This window comes from Cicer arietinum, chromosome 4 (assembly GCF_000331145.2).
Source record: "Cicer arietinum cultivar CDC Frontier isolate Library 1 chromosome 4, Cicar.CDCFrontier_v2.0, whole genome shotgun sequence".
Taxonomy (NCBI): Eukaryota; Viridiplantae; Streptophyta; class Magnoliopsida; order Fabales; family Fabaceae; genus Cicer; species Cicer arietinum.
In genome coordinates, this window is record NC_021163.2 from 1348293 (window position 1) to 1365984 (window position 17692).

Here is a 17692-nt window from a genome sequence, read left to right on the forward strand (position 1 = left end):
ATATTATATATATATATATATATATATATATATATATATATATATATATATATATATATGTTGAGTGATTCAAACGGGACCCTAATTTACTAGTTTTATTTATTTATTTTATTATCATATTAAAAAAAAGGATGGATTTGGGCTTGGCCTATTTGAGACTAAGGGATTAAATTCTTAGGAAAATATGTTTGAAGTACACCTAAAAATCTCCTAGATATTTTGAGAAAAATAAAAATAGATATTTTGAGAGAAATAAAAATAAAAAGAGTTGTGTGATAGATGTGATATATTAAGAATGCAATAGAAAGAAAAATAGAGAAAAAATAGATATTAAGAATTATGAAATATTGAATATAAAAGTTGATAAATTAAAGTGTCGTAACACTATTTAAAAAATAAAGAAAGAGAGAAGCTACAACATTGGAGTCTAATGGGAGAAAAATAATACTGATTTTTGAAATAGAAGCGGCGCAACTCGACACAAGGAGTGAAAATAGATCGGATCGTCTAACTTTACTTAAATAGGTCAGGCTTACTTAAAAAAAATAAAGTCTGATTCTGACCTATTATTTGTCAAAGATTTTATTTTATGTCTTGGTCTAGCCGTTTGAAAAAGTATGGTTTGATCTATTAGCTTATTAAAAATTTTATTTTGTGTTAAGTTCTTAAAAAGACATTTTGTTTATCCCTGAAAAGATAGTAGATCGATAAAAAGTGTGAATTTTGTTGAGCCGTACAATCATAACATTTATTTGTTCACTTTTCGTAACAAATTTGATGTATCTATGAATGACAATTATAAACAAAATAATACAATAAACCACAAACGTATTTATAGCACAATAATTTAGAGAGAGAAGAATATGTGTGGACATCGGGAAGTAGAAACAAAAAATTGGGGTTCAAATTTCTAATAAAGAATCTTTTACTACATATATATAAAGAGTCATTTTTTAAAGAGAAGAAATAAATAGTTATAACAAAAATATGAGTAGTCTTTTTATTTTATTACTTATTGGTCAAGAAACACAAGAAATTGGGGAACTTGAATTGTGTTTACAATTTTGAAAATATTTCAAATGACTTAAATACTTGAGTGATAAAATTGAAAAAATAAAATAAATGACTCAACAATTTTATTTTGGTTCACTATTAACTCAGGAGTTACGTTCAATCCCCTCATTTGAAGGATTTAAACCATTGTGATTAGAACTTACATTTGAACACTTGGTTAGTCACACTGACTATATTTAATCTTCTCACCTCCAACTTTGTACCATCAAGTTGTTGAGCAAAGTGCAACCACTAGTGGACTCAGTTTACAAGTTCTAACAAGTCTTATCAACTTTGTATCGTCAAACTGTTGAGGAACACAATCATCCATTATTAGACTTGGTTACAAAAAGATAAGTGTTTGTGGTTTGTAGATGTTTCTCTCTAACTATAGAATGTTTGTAAGATAAGCTCTCATATTTTTCTTTCTCAACATTTAGATAAGTTTAACAATTTTCCTAACTTAGTGTTTGCTTGCTGATTTAAGATTGTTTCACTATGAAAGAATGTTGTAAGTCATTGTAAGCTATTGTGTCTTGTTTGAACTCAAAATGTGTGTGCTATTTATATAAGCAGTCGTCTTTGTCCTTTAAGGGATGACTTAGTGTCCTTCACGGTATGGTCTTGTTGTCCTTTAACATGGTGCTTCAATGCCTTCAAAAATAGATCCGTTGAGATCAATTCTAACCATTGAACATAAAACTGAAACTTATAATTTTTTCTAAGTATTTTGATTTCAGTTTGGCTGAAGCAGAATGTTCTTGATCAGAAGCATAAAACAATAAGAAATATATATTAATGAAAAAGTGCATATGATACTACAATCCATTTTTGATCAATTACCATATGATATATCTTAATATCATATATATTATTTGTAGTCTTGGAAGTGCACATTTAAATAAAACATTAATGCCTAAAATTATCCCCACAAACATATTCTGTTATAATGAAAATAAGTAGGATCTTTTGTATTTAAAAACAATTTTGTTTTCTCACAACTATACAGGTTGACACGTTAGGTTTAATAGAATTTTTAAATAGTCTGAGTCTGAACTATTTAAATATATAAGCTTTTTAAAAAACTTGAGACTAATATTTTTACTAAATGTGTCAGATCGATCCAAAATTTTAATATGCCGAACCATAGACACTTGTCGGATGGTCTGACCTATTTCCACCATACTCGACAAATAGAAAATGGGAAAACACGTTTTAGGTGGTAGATAGGTGTGTAGCTAGCTTGCTCAATTTTATCTACAATGTCAATATGTTAGTTTTGTAATTGAATTTGTTCTTTTGATATATATTGATAGCATGTTTATCTTCTCTAAGAGTTATTTTAGAATATTTACTTTTGTGAAAAGTTGTTTATTGTTGTTTGATTTTTACCTTTTGGTGATGATTATTATGTTGATTGATGTTATCTAGTGCTAGTGTAAAAACTCCGATGTACAAATTATTTATTATAATAGAAAATTTTATTAAAGTATTGTGGTTTCTATTTTCTTACTCTGAAAAAAAATTTATACATTAATAATTACGGTGTATCTGATATTTAATTTTCTGTTAATTATTATTATTATTATATGAATTATATTTTTTTATTTAATCATTTATACAAAAAGAAAATGTTGGTTTCATCATACAGATAGATTCACGAGGGATAGTTTGATACTTGTGAAGGAATATAGTACTTGCTGTAGGGTTGCAAAGCTCTATTGGCTCGTCATATTGTGCACATAATAGTGAATCCATAAGTGAGGGTCACGTTCCTAAACAACTTTTGCAGCTATTTTTTTTAAGGACAACTATTGCAGCTTTTGGAGTAAGGGATCAAATGGATAATCAATTAGATAGTGTTTTGGTTGGGAGGTAATAAAGAGAGAGGGAGTAAAACAGAAAAATGCTAGTTGTCATGAAAATATAGACACATGTAATTGGCAATATCACATATAGTCATTAGTCACCACTTACTTGTATTTTTCAGTTAGAAAACAATTTTATTGGTTAAATACAAATTTGTGTGTTTTTCATGAGCAAATCTTTTGTGATAAATAGTATCACCGACTAAAAGAGCAATAAAAAGTACATTTATCGTTATGAAGAAGTGAATTACTTAATATCCTTCTTGTGTTGAAAACGAAGATAGTAAAGAGTACAATATAATAAAATTAATATCACATTTCCTTAATATAGTCAAGTCAAGCCAACTAATTATAAACTAAAAACCTAACTAACTAACTCCTAGGAAGGAAACTAACCCGTTAGTCACATAACTTCATATAACCGACCAAACAAAAACAGAAAAGTGGCAAACTACTCAACTATATACAAACTACTTAACTATATTATACTAAGCCTAAGAAGAACATTAATACTAATCATTTTAATAATTTTATATTGAGAAAACAAAATCTTTAAAAAAAGAAGTTAAATACATAGTTCTCATACACATAAATTTATATATTTAGATCACTAACAAATGCTTCATTGACACCTATTAACATTTAATTTTTTATAATTCTCCTTTTAACTAAATGATTGTATACTAAAATGATTGTTCATCTCTATTATACAACTGCCACCGTTTTCTTCACAAAAGTCATTGTGTCCATTTAGATAAATTAACGAGAAGAAAGAAGAATTAATATGTGTATGATTAAAGTGGCAATATTTGGTGCATATCCACAATTTCAACAAAAGAATAAAATGACAACTTTTTCAGGCAAAAGAATAAGAATTCTCCAAGAATGTTTTTGTAGTTGAAAATGTTGATTTTACTAAATATATGTATGTTTTTGTGTGCCTGGAGAATAAACTAAGGAGTTCACTAAATAAAATGGGTTTTTTTAAATTTGGTTCTTTATAAATTAATTATTGAGATTTTTTGTTTTCATATTGATCTTGATCGAAGACATGATACTCTCATTAATAACGTGACATTTATATTTGTAAGTTGAATCAATATTTTATATGTCAATATGTCATTATTGTTGAAATATAATTAGTTTTATTTATATATTAAAATATTAAAAATCAATTTATTTTATTTTATTAATATATTAAAGTATTTAAAATTAAAATATTTAAATAATATAATATTTAAGTTTATTTATTTTATTTTTTAATAAAATTGAAATTTTAAAATATTAATATGAAATTATTAAAAGTTTATTTAATTTATTTTTAATATTTAAATTTATTACATTTTTGATATCATTTTAATATTTATTTTATTTATATATTAAAATATTTAAAATTGAAACTAAAATTTTAAATATTTAAATAAAATAATCAAATCTTATTTATTTTATCCATCAATAGTTTAAAATATTTAAAATTTTACTTATTTTTATATTTAATATATAAATAAAATTAATTATAAGACATTCAAATTATTTTATTCAAGACATAAATTTTGATATAATTATCAGCTCATTAATAAAAATATTACATATTAAATGAGATGGTAGGGAGAAAAATAAAAAATTAATTAATGAAAAGCAACGATGTTTGGTTTTTGATTAGTTCAGAAAAATTCATTTTGACAAAATATAGGGACAAAAATCCAGTGTGATATTTTTTAAACTCTTCACTCACGCAAAATCATGGGTAGAATTTTATGTCGCCGTGACCCACAAAACCAGTTGCTAAAAGCCTAAAAGGGTAAAGCCATTCACATTTTATCCGATTACAAAAGCAATATAATTAGTAGTTTGAACAAGTATGCGATGAATCTGGCCACTGTAGAAAGTATAGGAGAAAGACAGGGGTATAGATGGAAAACAAAATATATGGGTTTTCTCTCTCTCCCAACTTTTCGCTCATATACAAAGAAAGATAAATTTGGTGGGTCCCATGGATTTTTACGCTCTCTTCAGCATTTCACCTATTTCTTCTATACTTCTCTCGCATCTAAATCTTCTATTCCAAACACACTGTAAGTAAAATACTCATAATTCTCACTTTTCTTACCTCTTTCTTTCTTTCTTTCCATTTTCACACTCAAACCAAACAAAAGTGAAACTTCTATCCGATTTCAGTAATTATTTTGTTTTTATCGTTGAATGTAATCGTAATTCGTAACCCATGCCAAATGTTGACTTAATTTGTTTGAACTTGAGTTCCCCAAATTCGACCTAATCAAGCTCAAAGACAGTATACATTTATATATTCAAATTGAAACTGGAATCATACACAAAACAGTGACAAAAACTCCGACGAAACACCGTTAGGGATCACAGAGCGTTCTAACATCACTGAACATCGTGTTTGAGGGTAGAAATTGATGAGGCCGAGGGTAAGGAATCTGAACATTCAATTGGCTATATTTCATTATTGTTTATCTGAAAATGTTTCTGATAATTGTATTGTATCGATTCATTTTGATCAGTGGTTGGGAAGTGTTAGGAGCTATGCAAAGCATCTTCGCATTGATGGGGTGAAGAATACCATAGCTATTGCCTCTGGTAAAGGTGGTGTTGGCAAGTCCACAACTGCTGGTAAAACAACCCTTCAATCTTTCTCTTGTCTTTTATTAATTACTATAAAATAAGTGATTTTGTCATTCAATAATTTAGAGATTATTTGTTGGAGACATTTTTTTTTTAAAAGTTAGAAGTTGTTTTGTGTTTGTCTGGTGTAACGAAAATCACTTTTTTTTTTAAAGAAAATCAATTATAAAAAGTGATTTTTATGATAAACTACTCAAAATAATTTCCTTGTTTTAAGTAGTTTTTAGATTATTTTCACCTTTTGATTTTTTTTAAAAGCTGTAACAAGCAGATGAAAACTCTTAAAAGCGATTAATTTTTATATAGAACTGTAACAAACGGGCCCTTCGTTTAGTGGTAGAATTGGAAAAAGTAATTAATGTCAAACTGAGACAGCAAAACGACACTTACTTCAGAACAATTCCTATGTGCTACAATGACACATTATAGAATGGAGGAGTAATTGAGGGCTTTTTTAAATGATTTTTTTAATAGGCAAATCTTATTAGTTAGGATTTGAACCGTAAATCTTTTTCTCAAACTATTTCGCGTGTATCGGCTTAATTACTTGAGCTACGCTTGTAGGATGCTGTTTGAAATGAATTGATTTGAATTAAATTGACAGTGAATTTAGCTGTTGCGCTTGCAAGTAAGTGCCAATTGAAGGTTGGTTTACTTGATGCTGATGTATATGGACCCAACATTCCCATCATGATGAACATTAACACAAAGCCTCAAGTCACTCTAGGTATATCTTTCAATATTTTTTTTTTCTTTCTATTTTAAAATTTTCTGAGGTAACATTCAACGTCTGTGGCATTGGATTTTTACATGTAAGTTTGTAGCCATTGTGTTATGTTCAATGGAAAGCATCAATATCAGACAAAGTTTGCTTTCCACATTAGGAACTGTTTGATTGTTTTTCTTCTTGATGTTATATGATTTGACTGTAAAAGTAAAACACTAACTGCCACTCAATTAACCTATCATGCATTAGGAGTTTGATAAACTTATCCATATGTAATATTTGCTGATTATCATTAGTGAAAATGCACTCAGTAAGGTTGCTTGAAATCATCCACTTCATTGATTTTCCGGATTGGATGGAATCCAATAGAATAGCTAGAAGAAGGAGTACTAGCAACACACTCTTCTCGACCCATGATTTTTTTAAGAGTGTGTTACTAACATTTATCATAACTAGAACTACTTTTCTGTTCAGTTTTTCTTGTCTTTTTAAAAACTTTTTCATCTTTGTTTTAAATTTGCTACTTATATATAAAATGCTTATTAAGCTTTGTTTTATGGCTAAGTTCCTTCCATTTTCCATTGCAGTTCATGCCAATAATTTTCTGTTCGCGTAATTTCAGATAAGAAAATGATTCCCATTGATAATCATGGGATCAAGTGTATGTCAATTGGGTTCCTTGTGGAGAAGGATGCTCCAATTGTTTGGAGAGGTCCCATGGTATGCCTGCAACTGCTGCTGTATTTTCCCTGGTTCTTCTCCTTTTCACTTTCATTAACTATTTCTTGCTTTAACTGCCGTCTACAATTTTAGTTCTTTTTTATTTAAATATATTACAGAAGATTTCTTATTGAATAAGCCTTCTTATTGCTGAATTATCATAGGTATCAAATGCTCTTGAGAAAATGACAAGGGGAGTTGATTGGGGTCACCTTGACATTCTTGTGATAGATATGCCTCCTGGCACTGGTGATGTCCAGATATCTATGTCTCAGAATCTGCAATTATCAGGTAGTAAACATTAAGGAATTACTATGATAGTTCTAGTTGGAGGCTTTTTTGGGGGATCACCTGTTGGCGATGGCTAAAGTAAAACTTTGGCAAACAGCTTGGACCTTTACTTTGTATGGATTTTTGCAATTTAGTCTGTGATTCTCATATGCCCTATTGTATTTCATAAATTGAATAAAGAAGGTTGTGCTAGGTTTGTTTATACCATGCTCTGTTAATTCAGAATAAAAAGATTTTCAGAAGATTATTAATTGAACTATATGAGTGTTAAAAGTTTAAACACATTTTATGTTCAAAGAAATCAATCACAGATAAAATTGAAGTGTCATAGTATTTGGATATTTTCTGCTGTCACCAAATTACTAGTCGTCCTATGAAATGGCCTTTCTTATCTACTAGTTTCCATTCACTTAATTTTTCTTTGGTTATTTTTTCTCGTGGCTCTTCTTGTATGGTAGGTGCAGTGATTGTTTCAACTCCTCAAGATGTAGCCTTAATGGATGCGAGGAGGGGAGTACAAATGTTCAATAAAGTTGATATTCCGGTATAATACTCACTTGGCATATGTTTTTTAATCTGTTTGTTTTTGTCAATCGGAGCACATGCTAATGTTGAGCACTTGAGTATGCATGGTCTACGATACTAAGATACACCACCGACTACTGTTTTCATTCAACTTGTCAATCATTGATTATTATTCAGTTGTAGTATTGCTGCATTTCATCGGGATTCATCCCAATCTAAGGGAAAATGCTTAAGTTGTCATGCTAAAAGAATGCAATGTGCCATTTCTACATTTGGCATGGGTTTCAGCTATCTAGCGGCACTGTAGCTCTCCCATCTCATTAGGTTGTCTGAAATCCCAATTCTGATGAATCAGGAGATTGCATGTGGTCAAAATCAGAGTTTAGGCATTGATGCTGTGCGTCTAGAAATCCTGATAGCTTATTTCAGTTTATTATTTATCTTGCTAAATCTATCTAATTTGAATAAATATGAAAAACTTACCCAGTATGGCATGTGGTGGAAGCATATTCATATGTGCTTCTATGATCTGTTTTCAGGCATGTGTTTTTATTTATTTCACATAGCTTGTGTGTGCAAATATATGTTGCCTACATTGATATATCATCCATTTCTTCTTCTGATGTGGTGTTCGTGTATCATCTGAAAAATATATGAACGCATCCTGCCTTTGATGTTTGTTAATGTGAGAACTCCAACTGTCATTACAGATTTTGGGAGTTATAGAGAATATGAGCTGCTTTAAGTGTCCACATTGTGGCGAACTTTCACATATATTTGGTAAAGGAGGGGCTCATGCGACAGCTGATGAAATGGGATTACAATTTTTGGGCGAGGTATGCTGATCATCTGTATGTAGATTGTACTTTATAAATTATAATTTTGCTGATCACTGGATTTTGTTGAAGCTAGCAATTGAACACAGACTTGTTAGTTACTTAGTGACACTTTTTAAAAAAAAATCTTAGTGACATTTTTAAAATTTTTTAAGTGACAACTTATCACTATTAACTATTTTCTTTGATATTACTATAAAAGTTGCCTTTGTGTATAAACAATATTGGTTTTTAACTATATCTAATGTATAAAGCAAATCCTCCAAAGAAAAATGTTTTTCATACAAAATTAATTAAGAAAGACATATGTAGTGTGTGAAGTTATTATTGAATTTGAGAGAACTAAATTTTGAGGGATTGAGGTGTTTAAAGTGAAAACAGTATCCTTTTTCTTCTAAATGAAGTATGAGTAAAACCCTACAACCATTTTCTTGGGCTGCTGGTGCTTACAAATAAGCAATTTGACATATTATTTGGATTGTGCTGTGTTACTGCTGTATCTTGCATGGTAGATTTTGTAGACTGTTCATTTTTTATGGTGGGGGGGTTGATTTTACAAATTGAGAAGAACAATTCTCTTAAATTACTGAGTAATATTTGTGACTTAAGTGAGATTTGCAAAATTTATCTATTGAGTATTTCTGACAAGTTTTTATTTAACGATTCAAGATACCACTGGAAGTGGAGATCAGGGAAGCTTGTGATCAAGGGCACCCAATAGTGTTGGCCGCGCCTGATTCAGTAGTTTCCAGAGCATATGGTAATATTGCCGAAAAAGTTGTTCGGAAACTCAAGGAGCAACCATTTCAACCAGAGATTATACTATGAAATGCTTCGCTTTACCATGATAACTCCCCAGTCCGTGAGCAAGAAAAGAAGACCGAGCTGGCTTCCCCTATGCTATTTAAACCGGGGTTTGACTACTTCTAAATTTGGTTAAATTGTGGTTTGAGATGCAGGCCTGACAAATGATTTTTAGAATTGTAGATTCAAGTATCTTCAATTTTGTTTAATAAGCAGTTGGGTGGTTCTTTGACGTCGCACATACGCTGTCAAATTAGAAGTTTAATTAAACTTCAACATTGATGTTACATTTGGAATTGGTGCTTCCAGCAGTGTTTTGCTATGCCATTTTTAAGTTAAAAGAGTCTTTATTACGGAAGGCTGTTACATAAATAACTTTTTTACTTAAAAAATAATTATATCTACTCATTTTATCTCACTTTTATAGGGTCACAAAGCAAACATCTATAAAGCATTTTGCCAGGATCGTTAAGTTAATATTTAATACGACCATTTTTTGTTTAGTTTAACAACTAATTGAGTGGTTAATTTTAGTTGAGGTTGCTACTTGCTAGTGTAAGTTTTATTCGAAATTTGTGGTGCAAGTTTTATTGCAGAGTTTTTCAATTATTTGCTAAGTGTATAATTGGAAATATTCCATGATTTAAAAAAAAGTATTGATTTTGGATCACTTTAATATAATGTTAAACTTAAACTTCTTTCATTTATGGAGATAGAGGGCTCTTGCTAAAACTTCTTTCATGGTGAGAGGGATGTTATGGTATATAATAATATATGTAAATGAAAAACTCTCTTAAAAAAATTATATTTATTTTAAAAATTTAAGTTAATATTCAAAATTTATAAAATTTTGAATAATAGATTGTTAAATTATTTAATATAATAAAATTAATTTTGTCATAAATTATACATATTTTTTAAAATTAATTATTAATATTTTAATTTTAAATTTAATATCAAATTTTATTTTTTTTTTATTTATATTTTAATAGATTTTAATTTTGTATATTTTAAATTATATTTTATAAAGATAATTGAGTAATTATTATTCTTATGATATTATATTGGTTTCTAACTCAATTTATATTTAAGATAATATTTAAGATAATAATTATAACTATATAGATATAATTTGATAGAATTCGTAAATATTTTATTATACCATGTTAGTTGTAATAAAATTTATGGATTTATTGAAACAATAATGATATTTAAACACCTTTAAAGTTCTCTTTGAGTAAGAAAAAAAGATTATTCATAAATGTTATACAGTACTTCTGACTTGTTATTTGAGTTACTTTTCTGATTAAACTTCAAATTTATATTATAATTGCTTTTAAGAGACTTACTTTAAAATAGATTTCACATAATCTTCAATTGACTCTTGCCATCATATTTTTAATACTCATTTGTTTTATATATATAGAAAGAGTTTAAGATCTATTGACTACAAGAATAAATTTAGATAAATTATTTCATTTAATAATTTAATATAAATAATTTTTTTTACTAATTCAATTGTTGATCATCGAAATAATATATTAATGACATAAAATTTTATATAAATTCAAAATTTCTACATATGTATTTTAGCCATTAATATTTATTTATATTTAGTGTGGTATCAAATAATTCTAAAATTTATAAAATTGATCTAATCAATAAATTTTTTTAATTTAACGGTTGAATTAATAAAATTTATCGTTTATATTGAGTTATTAAATGGAACAAATTATATAAAATTACCCCTTAAATCGACGTATGATCACTTGATATCAGGAACATGACAAAAAAAAAAGTGTATTTTGTGATTTGTTTAAAGAAGATATTTAACAATAAGGAAAATGAAAATAACTAACAAAATCTCAAATTTAAAAATTGGCTTTTTTTTCATTCTCACTCTAATATTCTCCATTAAGTAGGGTTATTCTTTGACTAACTTTTTATAATTTAACAACTCATCGTTATTGTATTTTTTCAACATTTATTTCTTACTAAATAACACCACTAACTGTTTAAATGATAACTATTCTTGGATAACAGTGAGTTAAAAAAAAAGGATAGATTATGACGTATCCATTAACCAATATTTGACCGAATAATTAACGTCCCAAATATTCAATTCGAAATAATTAAAAATAGATTCTATCCGATTCCATGATTATTATAAGCATATGATTCCTTGCTTAATTGGTGTATGACGAGTGATTTAGAGTAGTTATTAGTTATCTCCTTCCCAGGTTGGTTTCTTTGAAAAACAAAATCTAATTCATTGATTAATTGATTGGAGCAGTGACTTGAACAACTATTTGTGATTTTAGAGAGTTTTTAAACCCAAAGTGGCTGAATGCCTCTCCTCCAAATCTCACCCACCACCACCACCACTACCAAATCCCTAAATTCTCCTCCAATCCCTTTCTACCATCCTCATTATGCCTCTTACTTCCATTCCAATTCCAATCCCAAATTCAAATTCCGTCCAATTTTCTCTCTCAACCTCGCCTGCAAAGGTCTCGGTGTCGCTGTTTCTTCCTCACCACCGCCCGATTCCAAGTTGAGAAATAAAAACGTTGATGTTGCCACTCTGGGTAATCTTTGTGTGGATATCGTTCTCAATGTTCCACAATTGCCTCCTCCTTCACTCTCCCAACGCAAAGCTTTCATGGAACGTTTGGCCTCCTCTCCACCTTCCAAGGTTGTATTCTATTCTATCATTTTCAATCACTCTCTATTCTATGCTTTTCCTGTTATCGTCTCATTTGCAATACTAGTATTTACTTGTCTCCTCAACTTATATGTATGTTATATTATCTATGGACTATTAATTACTTTTTTCTACTAATTGTACCCTTATTTATTTAATTTATCTCAATTCATCTAGCTACTCCACTAACTATAGCTTGATTTCTAGGGTAAAATGGTATATGAAAACTAAAATACCGATGTTAATTAAAGTTAGGTGGACTATTTATAGCTTGTTTGTTTTTCCGACGAGAATTACTTCATTGCACTAGTTAAAAGCTACAATTTGTCGCTTCTATAAAACTGTGGTGATTGTGTGTTGTGACTTGAGATATGCAAGTTGGACGCAGTACGAAACATATCATTTATGATGTGAGGATATTATTGGGAAAAGTTAATAGATATTGTCTTGTTATTCTAAAGTGACTAATAATTTGAGACAGAAATATCCTAAATATGACATTTATAGGAGTATTATAGTCATATTCTACAAATGGTTTTACTGTTTTGTATCATGTGGTTTTTGGTATAGAAATTTTGGGAAGCTGGTGGGACCTGCAATATGTCTATAGCAGCTGCGAGGCTAGGACTTGATTGTGTATCAATTGGTCATGTGGGTAATGAAATCTATGGGAAGTTTCTGTTGGATGTGCTTCATGATGAAGGCATTGATATGGTCAAGATGAGTACTAATGATGATACTGTCAGCAACTCTGGTGCCTCTTATGAAACACTTCTATGCTGGGTTCTCGTTGATCCTTTACAAAGACATGGTTTTTGTAGGTACAAATAATTTCTTTTAATTTGTTTTGTTGCCATCATAATGGTACTTATTTTTTCTCATTTTTTTTTTTGTTTGCAATGGCCTAACTGAGCTTTTTTTGTTCCTACTAGTCGAGCTGATTTTTTCAAGGAGCCTGCATTTAATTGGCTGAGCAAAATGTCCAGAGAAGCAAAACTAGCTATTAAAAATTCAAAGGTTTTGTTTTGTAATGGATACGGCTTTGATGAGCTCTCTCCTGGTTTACTGCTCACAGTGGTGGACTGTGCTGTTGAGGTTGGCACATCAATCTTCTTTGATCCGGGACCACGTGGAAAGAATCTCATCACTGGGACCCCAGAAGAACAAAGAGCTCTTAACCATTTTCTGAGGATGAGTGATGTTCTTCTTCTAACAGCTGACGAGGTTTCACTTATAGCTTTCTTCATACTTGCTTCTATCCTTTTTAGTACTGTGATTGCTTATAATTGTCTTCTTTATATGCTCGCCCTCTATTATTTGTGATATGCTGGTGTTGAAGTTATCTTTTCTTTGTTTTCTTATCTATGAAATTTTTCTTTCTATCTCGCATTTGAGCTACATATTTCAGTTTACACTTGTCTTTCACATGTATGGCCAGTACTCCATGTTTATTTGTCTTCATTTTCTTGTTCCACTGTTAAAGACATCATATTTATATATTCTCTGTTTATAAGAACCATCTTAACCTTATGCAGTGTTTCTGCCATTTCTCTCAAGTATGGACGATTGAACATGTTTTGTTTGTTTGTCCAAGTTATTGCATATTTATAGATTCTTTCACGATGTTAGAGTTATTGTGTTTGCCACTTTACCTCATTAAATTGCATCATTTGGAACCTTTAAAAGTGATTTGTAGTTTTGCAAATTTCAATATACTTCAACTGGGCTTTTGACATTGTTACTCAAAATCATGTAAAACAATTGGAACTGTAGAAAAAGGAAAATCTTTAAACGGAGTTTTTCTAAAAACTCTTCTGTTTATGTCAATCAACAGTTTGGAGTCTAATGGACTCAGGTTTTTATTCATAATATGATACTAGGATGTCTGTATGTAGGATCAAATTATGCCGATCATAATATGAATATCTGTATGTAGTATCATAATATGATACTCAAAATCATGTGAAACAATTGGAACTGTAGAAAAAGGAAAATCTTTAAACTGAGTTTTTCTAAAAACTCTTTTGTTTATTGACATCAACAGTTTGGAGTCTAATGGACTCAAATTTTTATTCATAATATGATACTAGGATGTCTGTATGTAGAATCAAATTATGCTGAATTCATAAGCAGTTTTTTACGATGCTAACCTGTACAAGCTGATCACACACCTTTCCCACACGCCCACACGGATCCTCAATACTTTGTTGCCACTCCATTTTCCTCTACTGTAGAGAAAAAGGTCTGTCTGTTGGTTTAGGTTGAAAGTAACAAAAATGCTGCCATAACTACCTCCTGTCTACTCTGTATCCTTGTCTCGCAACTCTCGCCATCAAAGCTCTCCGGTCCCTATTGATGCCTTGTTCTCCAAGTTTTGGTATAATTTGTTTATGCTCCACTTTATTTTTAATAAAATGCTGAATCTAATCCTGGCCACACAATTGAATTATCATCCCTTGTCTGTTTTCTTTGAAACCTGCTCTTCAACAAAATTTTCCCCTACCATAGAATTGCAAGGCAGATGGCCTATTACTACATTTTACCATTCAGTTGGCAACGGCATCTTCATGTTCAGTGCTAGACCATCCATTTATTTTTCCAAAATTGCCCTCGTTGTATTTTAGTGAACTTTGAATTTGTTGCATTCTGATCCAGAATGACTTGTTTCCATCTCTATTAATAAATCATACAATTATGCTTTATCATTTAATTCGTACTACGCTGGAGGTGATCAAATTAGATAAATCTTGCAACAGTTTTTGGTTTTGCTCGTAATTTCGTTTGTCTTCTAGCTTCTTGCTTAAGCAAAATATTATTGGAGTTTGAATATTTGGTGAGATTTGGAGTTGACAATCTGATAATTTGTGTATTTGTGTTAGGAGATGTTGGTCTTCTCTTATTCCTATAAAAACAGTTATGTGATGCAAATTAAAAAAGCTTCTGCTTGATATTTATATTTTGTAGTTAGTTTTACAAAATACTTTTCAATCTAATAACTTCTTTGATGTTATTGATTTGCATGACAGGCTGAGTCATTAACTGGCATAGGAGATCCGATATTAGCTGGGCAAGAGTTGCTTAAAAGAGGGATCCGCACGAAGTGGGTGATTGTAAAAATGGGTCTTGTGGGTTCAGTTCTAATGACTGCATCAAGTATAACATGTGCACCTGCATTCAAGGTAACTTCTCATTCTGAATGTTCTGTTTATTGCTTCCATCAATTTATTGCAATTATGGAACATTATGAATTTTTCAATTTATTTACTCCCACTCTGTTTAACTTTGTTATGGCATACTTTGTATTAAGAATTTCTTAAGTTCTTGGCTTAAAGGTGAAAATTCCAGTTTAGGGCAAGTTAATGAAAAGTATGCAATTAATGCTATAAGCACATTTGTATAAAGGACTACATTTCAAAACAAAATGGACTTTTGAACATTGGACGTGGTTTCTTCTCCTACTGAAATATCTCTTTGCTTGTATGAGTTTAACTTGCACTTTCAACATCCTAATATCAAAGCAATTATCATGTGAGAGTCTGAATCTCTTATATGCTCCAAATATAACGTTTCACTTTTTCTGTGAGTGCTAAAAGTATTATGTTTGTCTCACTTGCAATAATGTCTATTAAATTTATGTTTGAGATTGTTTATTTATTTTTTGACAGCCACTAAATTTTTGTGATAACTGAGTGCAAACTAATTGGATTTATAAATTATATCATCAGGTGAACATTGCAGACACTGTTGGGTGTGGAGACAGTTTTGTAGCGGCTATTGCATATGGTTTTATACATAATTTGCCAATGGTTAATACGTTAGCAATTGCAAATGCAGTAGGTGCTGCAACAGCCATGGGATGTGGTGCTGGTAGGAATGTAGCATCCATTGAGAAGGTAGTAGATATATTAAGATCATCTAACCTCAATGAAGATGATGAATTTTGGACCCAAATTCTTGATAAGAAAATGGTGGATCAGGAAGTAACATGTCTGTCAAAAATTGTGAGGAATGTAAACAGAAATCATCTCAACTTTGTCCCATTTGACAAGGTTGCCTCTGAGCTCTTGCCCAAGCTTGAGTTTCCACAGACAGTGGAGAATGTGCGAACTTGATATTTTGTGAACAGTAGATTACAGCCACTGTTTATCTACTCATGTGAACTAACCCTTCTCTGGATTCTCTTAACTTGGCTCCTTCATTGGCTAAAAGTAAGCAAAAGTCTGAAAATAAGAATGAAGAGCAGATTTTTATCCTTTGACAAGATTACATTGCAATAGCCTACTTAAAAAGCCATTGTTTTAAGCAAGTATCTGAGAGGTGGCTGCTCTTCAAGCGTTTTTGCTGATTTCTTTCGTTTCAGTCTCAACAATATTCCTTTTATGTCAAAGGTATTTTTACTCCCAGAGTGGATGCGGCAGAGCTTTTATCCTCCGACAGATTCCATTTTTGCTTCTCAAGCAATGATATGTAATAGTCTCCATAATACATCTTGTGATAGTTAATTGATGGCAGAGAAAGAAGTGGTTTGTATGAATTTCAATATTTTGAATAGGGATTATAGTACTAGTTTATGTTACTTTGTGGTTGGAATTAGATATTATATATCTGACAAATGTTCTTCGTTTATTTTTTTTTCAAAATAATCGAAGAACCAATGACCTGCTAAAAGAGTGGTGTTTCTTTAGTTGTTTTTAAAATGCTAATTTTGGTATTTATTATATTTGGGCTTAAGCCTTGTTTTACAACATACAAAAGAACCAATGAAATAAACGTATTGAACAATATAACAAGCCTAAATATATCATATAAAACTAATTACTAATATTCAAGAGTTGTCTTGAAGAAATTGTAGAATTAAATTATCTACACTATTATATTAATAGAAGGACTATTACAGGGCCACAACATTTCTCAAGTACGAAGTTGCAAAAGAAGATTTAGAGTCCTGGACAACAGAGTGACCAATACTTTCAGCATGATGCTATGGTGTCATTATATATTCTCCCGTTTTGTTGAGACCTGTGTTGTAGCACTGGTAGGTTGCATTCAAGTATAGTTTGATGTTTTTCAATATGGCTATTGGTTGTAGCCTGGGTCTATTATCTTAGATTAGCATAACCTCTGAACAGTTTCTGCTGTGAAAGACTGGATAAATCTTTGCAGTATGTAGCGTTGAACTTTTTGAAGCATCATTTTTTCTTGGATTGCTTGGTTAGCCCTTGGGATGATCTTGTTGTAGAGCATAAATCTAATTATAATGACTAAATGGGAATAACAAAGAAACTCATATTGCTTAGTTATGCATCCATAAAGTTGTCAACGTGTTTCAAGAAAATGAAGGAAATGTATTAATCCAAGCTTAAGGAAAAACGATATGGGATTTTTCTTTCCATTTTATTACAAGCAATAATCAGTAAGATTTTGAACTTCAGTGTTTGTTCTCTAAAAGAATGAAAGTGTGCTCAAGTTGGGTTTCTCATGGCGATCCTTACTACAAGAGGAACTAACAGCAGGA

At 30.3% G+C, this 17692-nt stretch overlaps 2 protein-coding genes across 2 annotated transcripts; both read left to right on the forward strand.

The window, feature by feature from the left end:
• The first annotated feature begins 4987 nt into the window (after nucleotides 1-4987).
• Nucleotides 4988-9826, forward strand: LOC101509173 (iron-sulfur protein required for NADH dehydrogenase, mitochondrial). The gene is made up of 8 exons (XM_004495068.4): nucleotides 4988-5356; nucleotides 5450-5558; nucleotides 6175-6297; nucleotides 6920-7017; nucleotides 7182-7308; nucleotides 7767-7852; nucleotides 8544-8669; nucleotides 9339-9826. The coding sequence occupies exons 1-8, from the start codon at nucleotides 5345-5347 to the stop codon at nucleotides 9495-9497; spliced, it is 840 nt and encodes a 279-aa protein (XP_004495125.1). The 5' UTR covers nucleotides 4988-5344; the 3' UTR covers nucleotides 9498-9826.
• Nucleotides 9827-11653: 1827 nt separating this feature from the next.
• LOC101509821 (fructokinase-1) lies at nucleotides 11654-16895 on the forward strand. The gene is made up of 5 exons (XM_004495070.4): nucleotides 11654-12168; nucleotides 12748-12998; nucleotides 13110-13401; nucleotides 15204-15356; nucleotides 15903-16895. The coding sequence occupies exons 1-5, from the start codon at nucleotides 11821-11823 to the stop codon at nucleotides 16287-16289; spliced, it is 1431 nt and encodes a 476-aa protein (XP_004495127.1). The 5' UTR covers nucleotides 11654-11820; the 3' UTR covers nucleotides 16290-16895.
• Nucleotides 16896-17692: the final 797 nt, after the last annotated feature.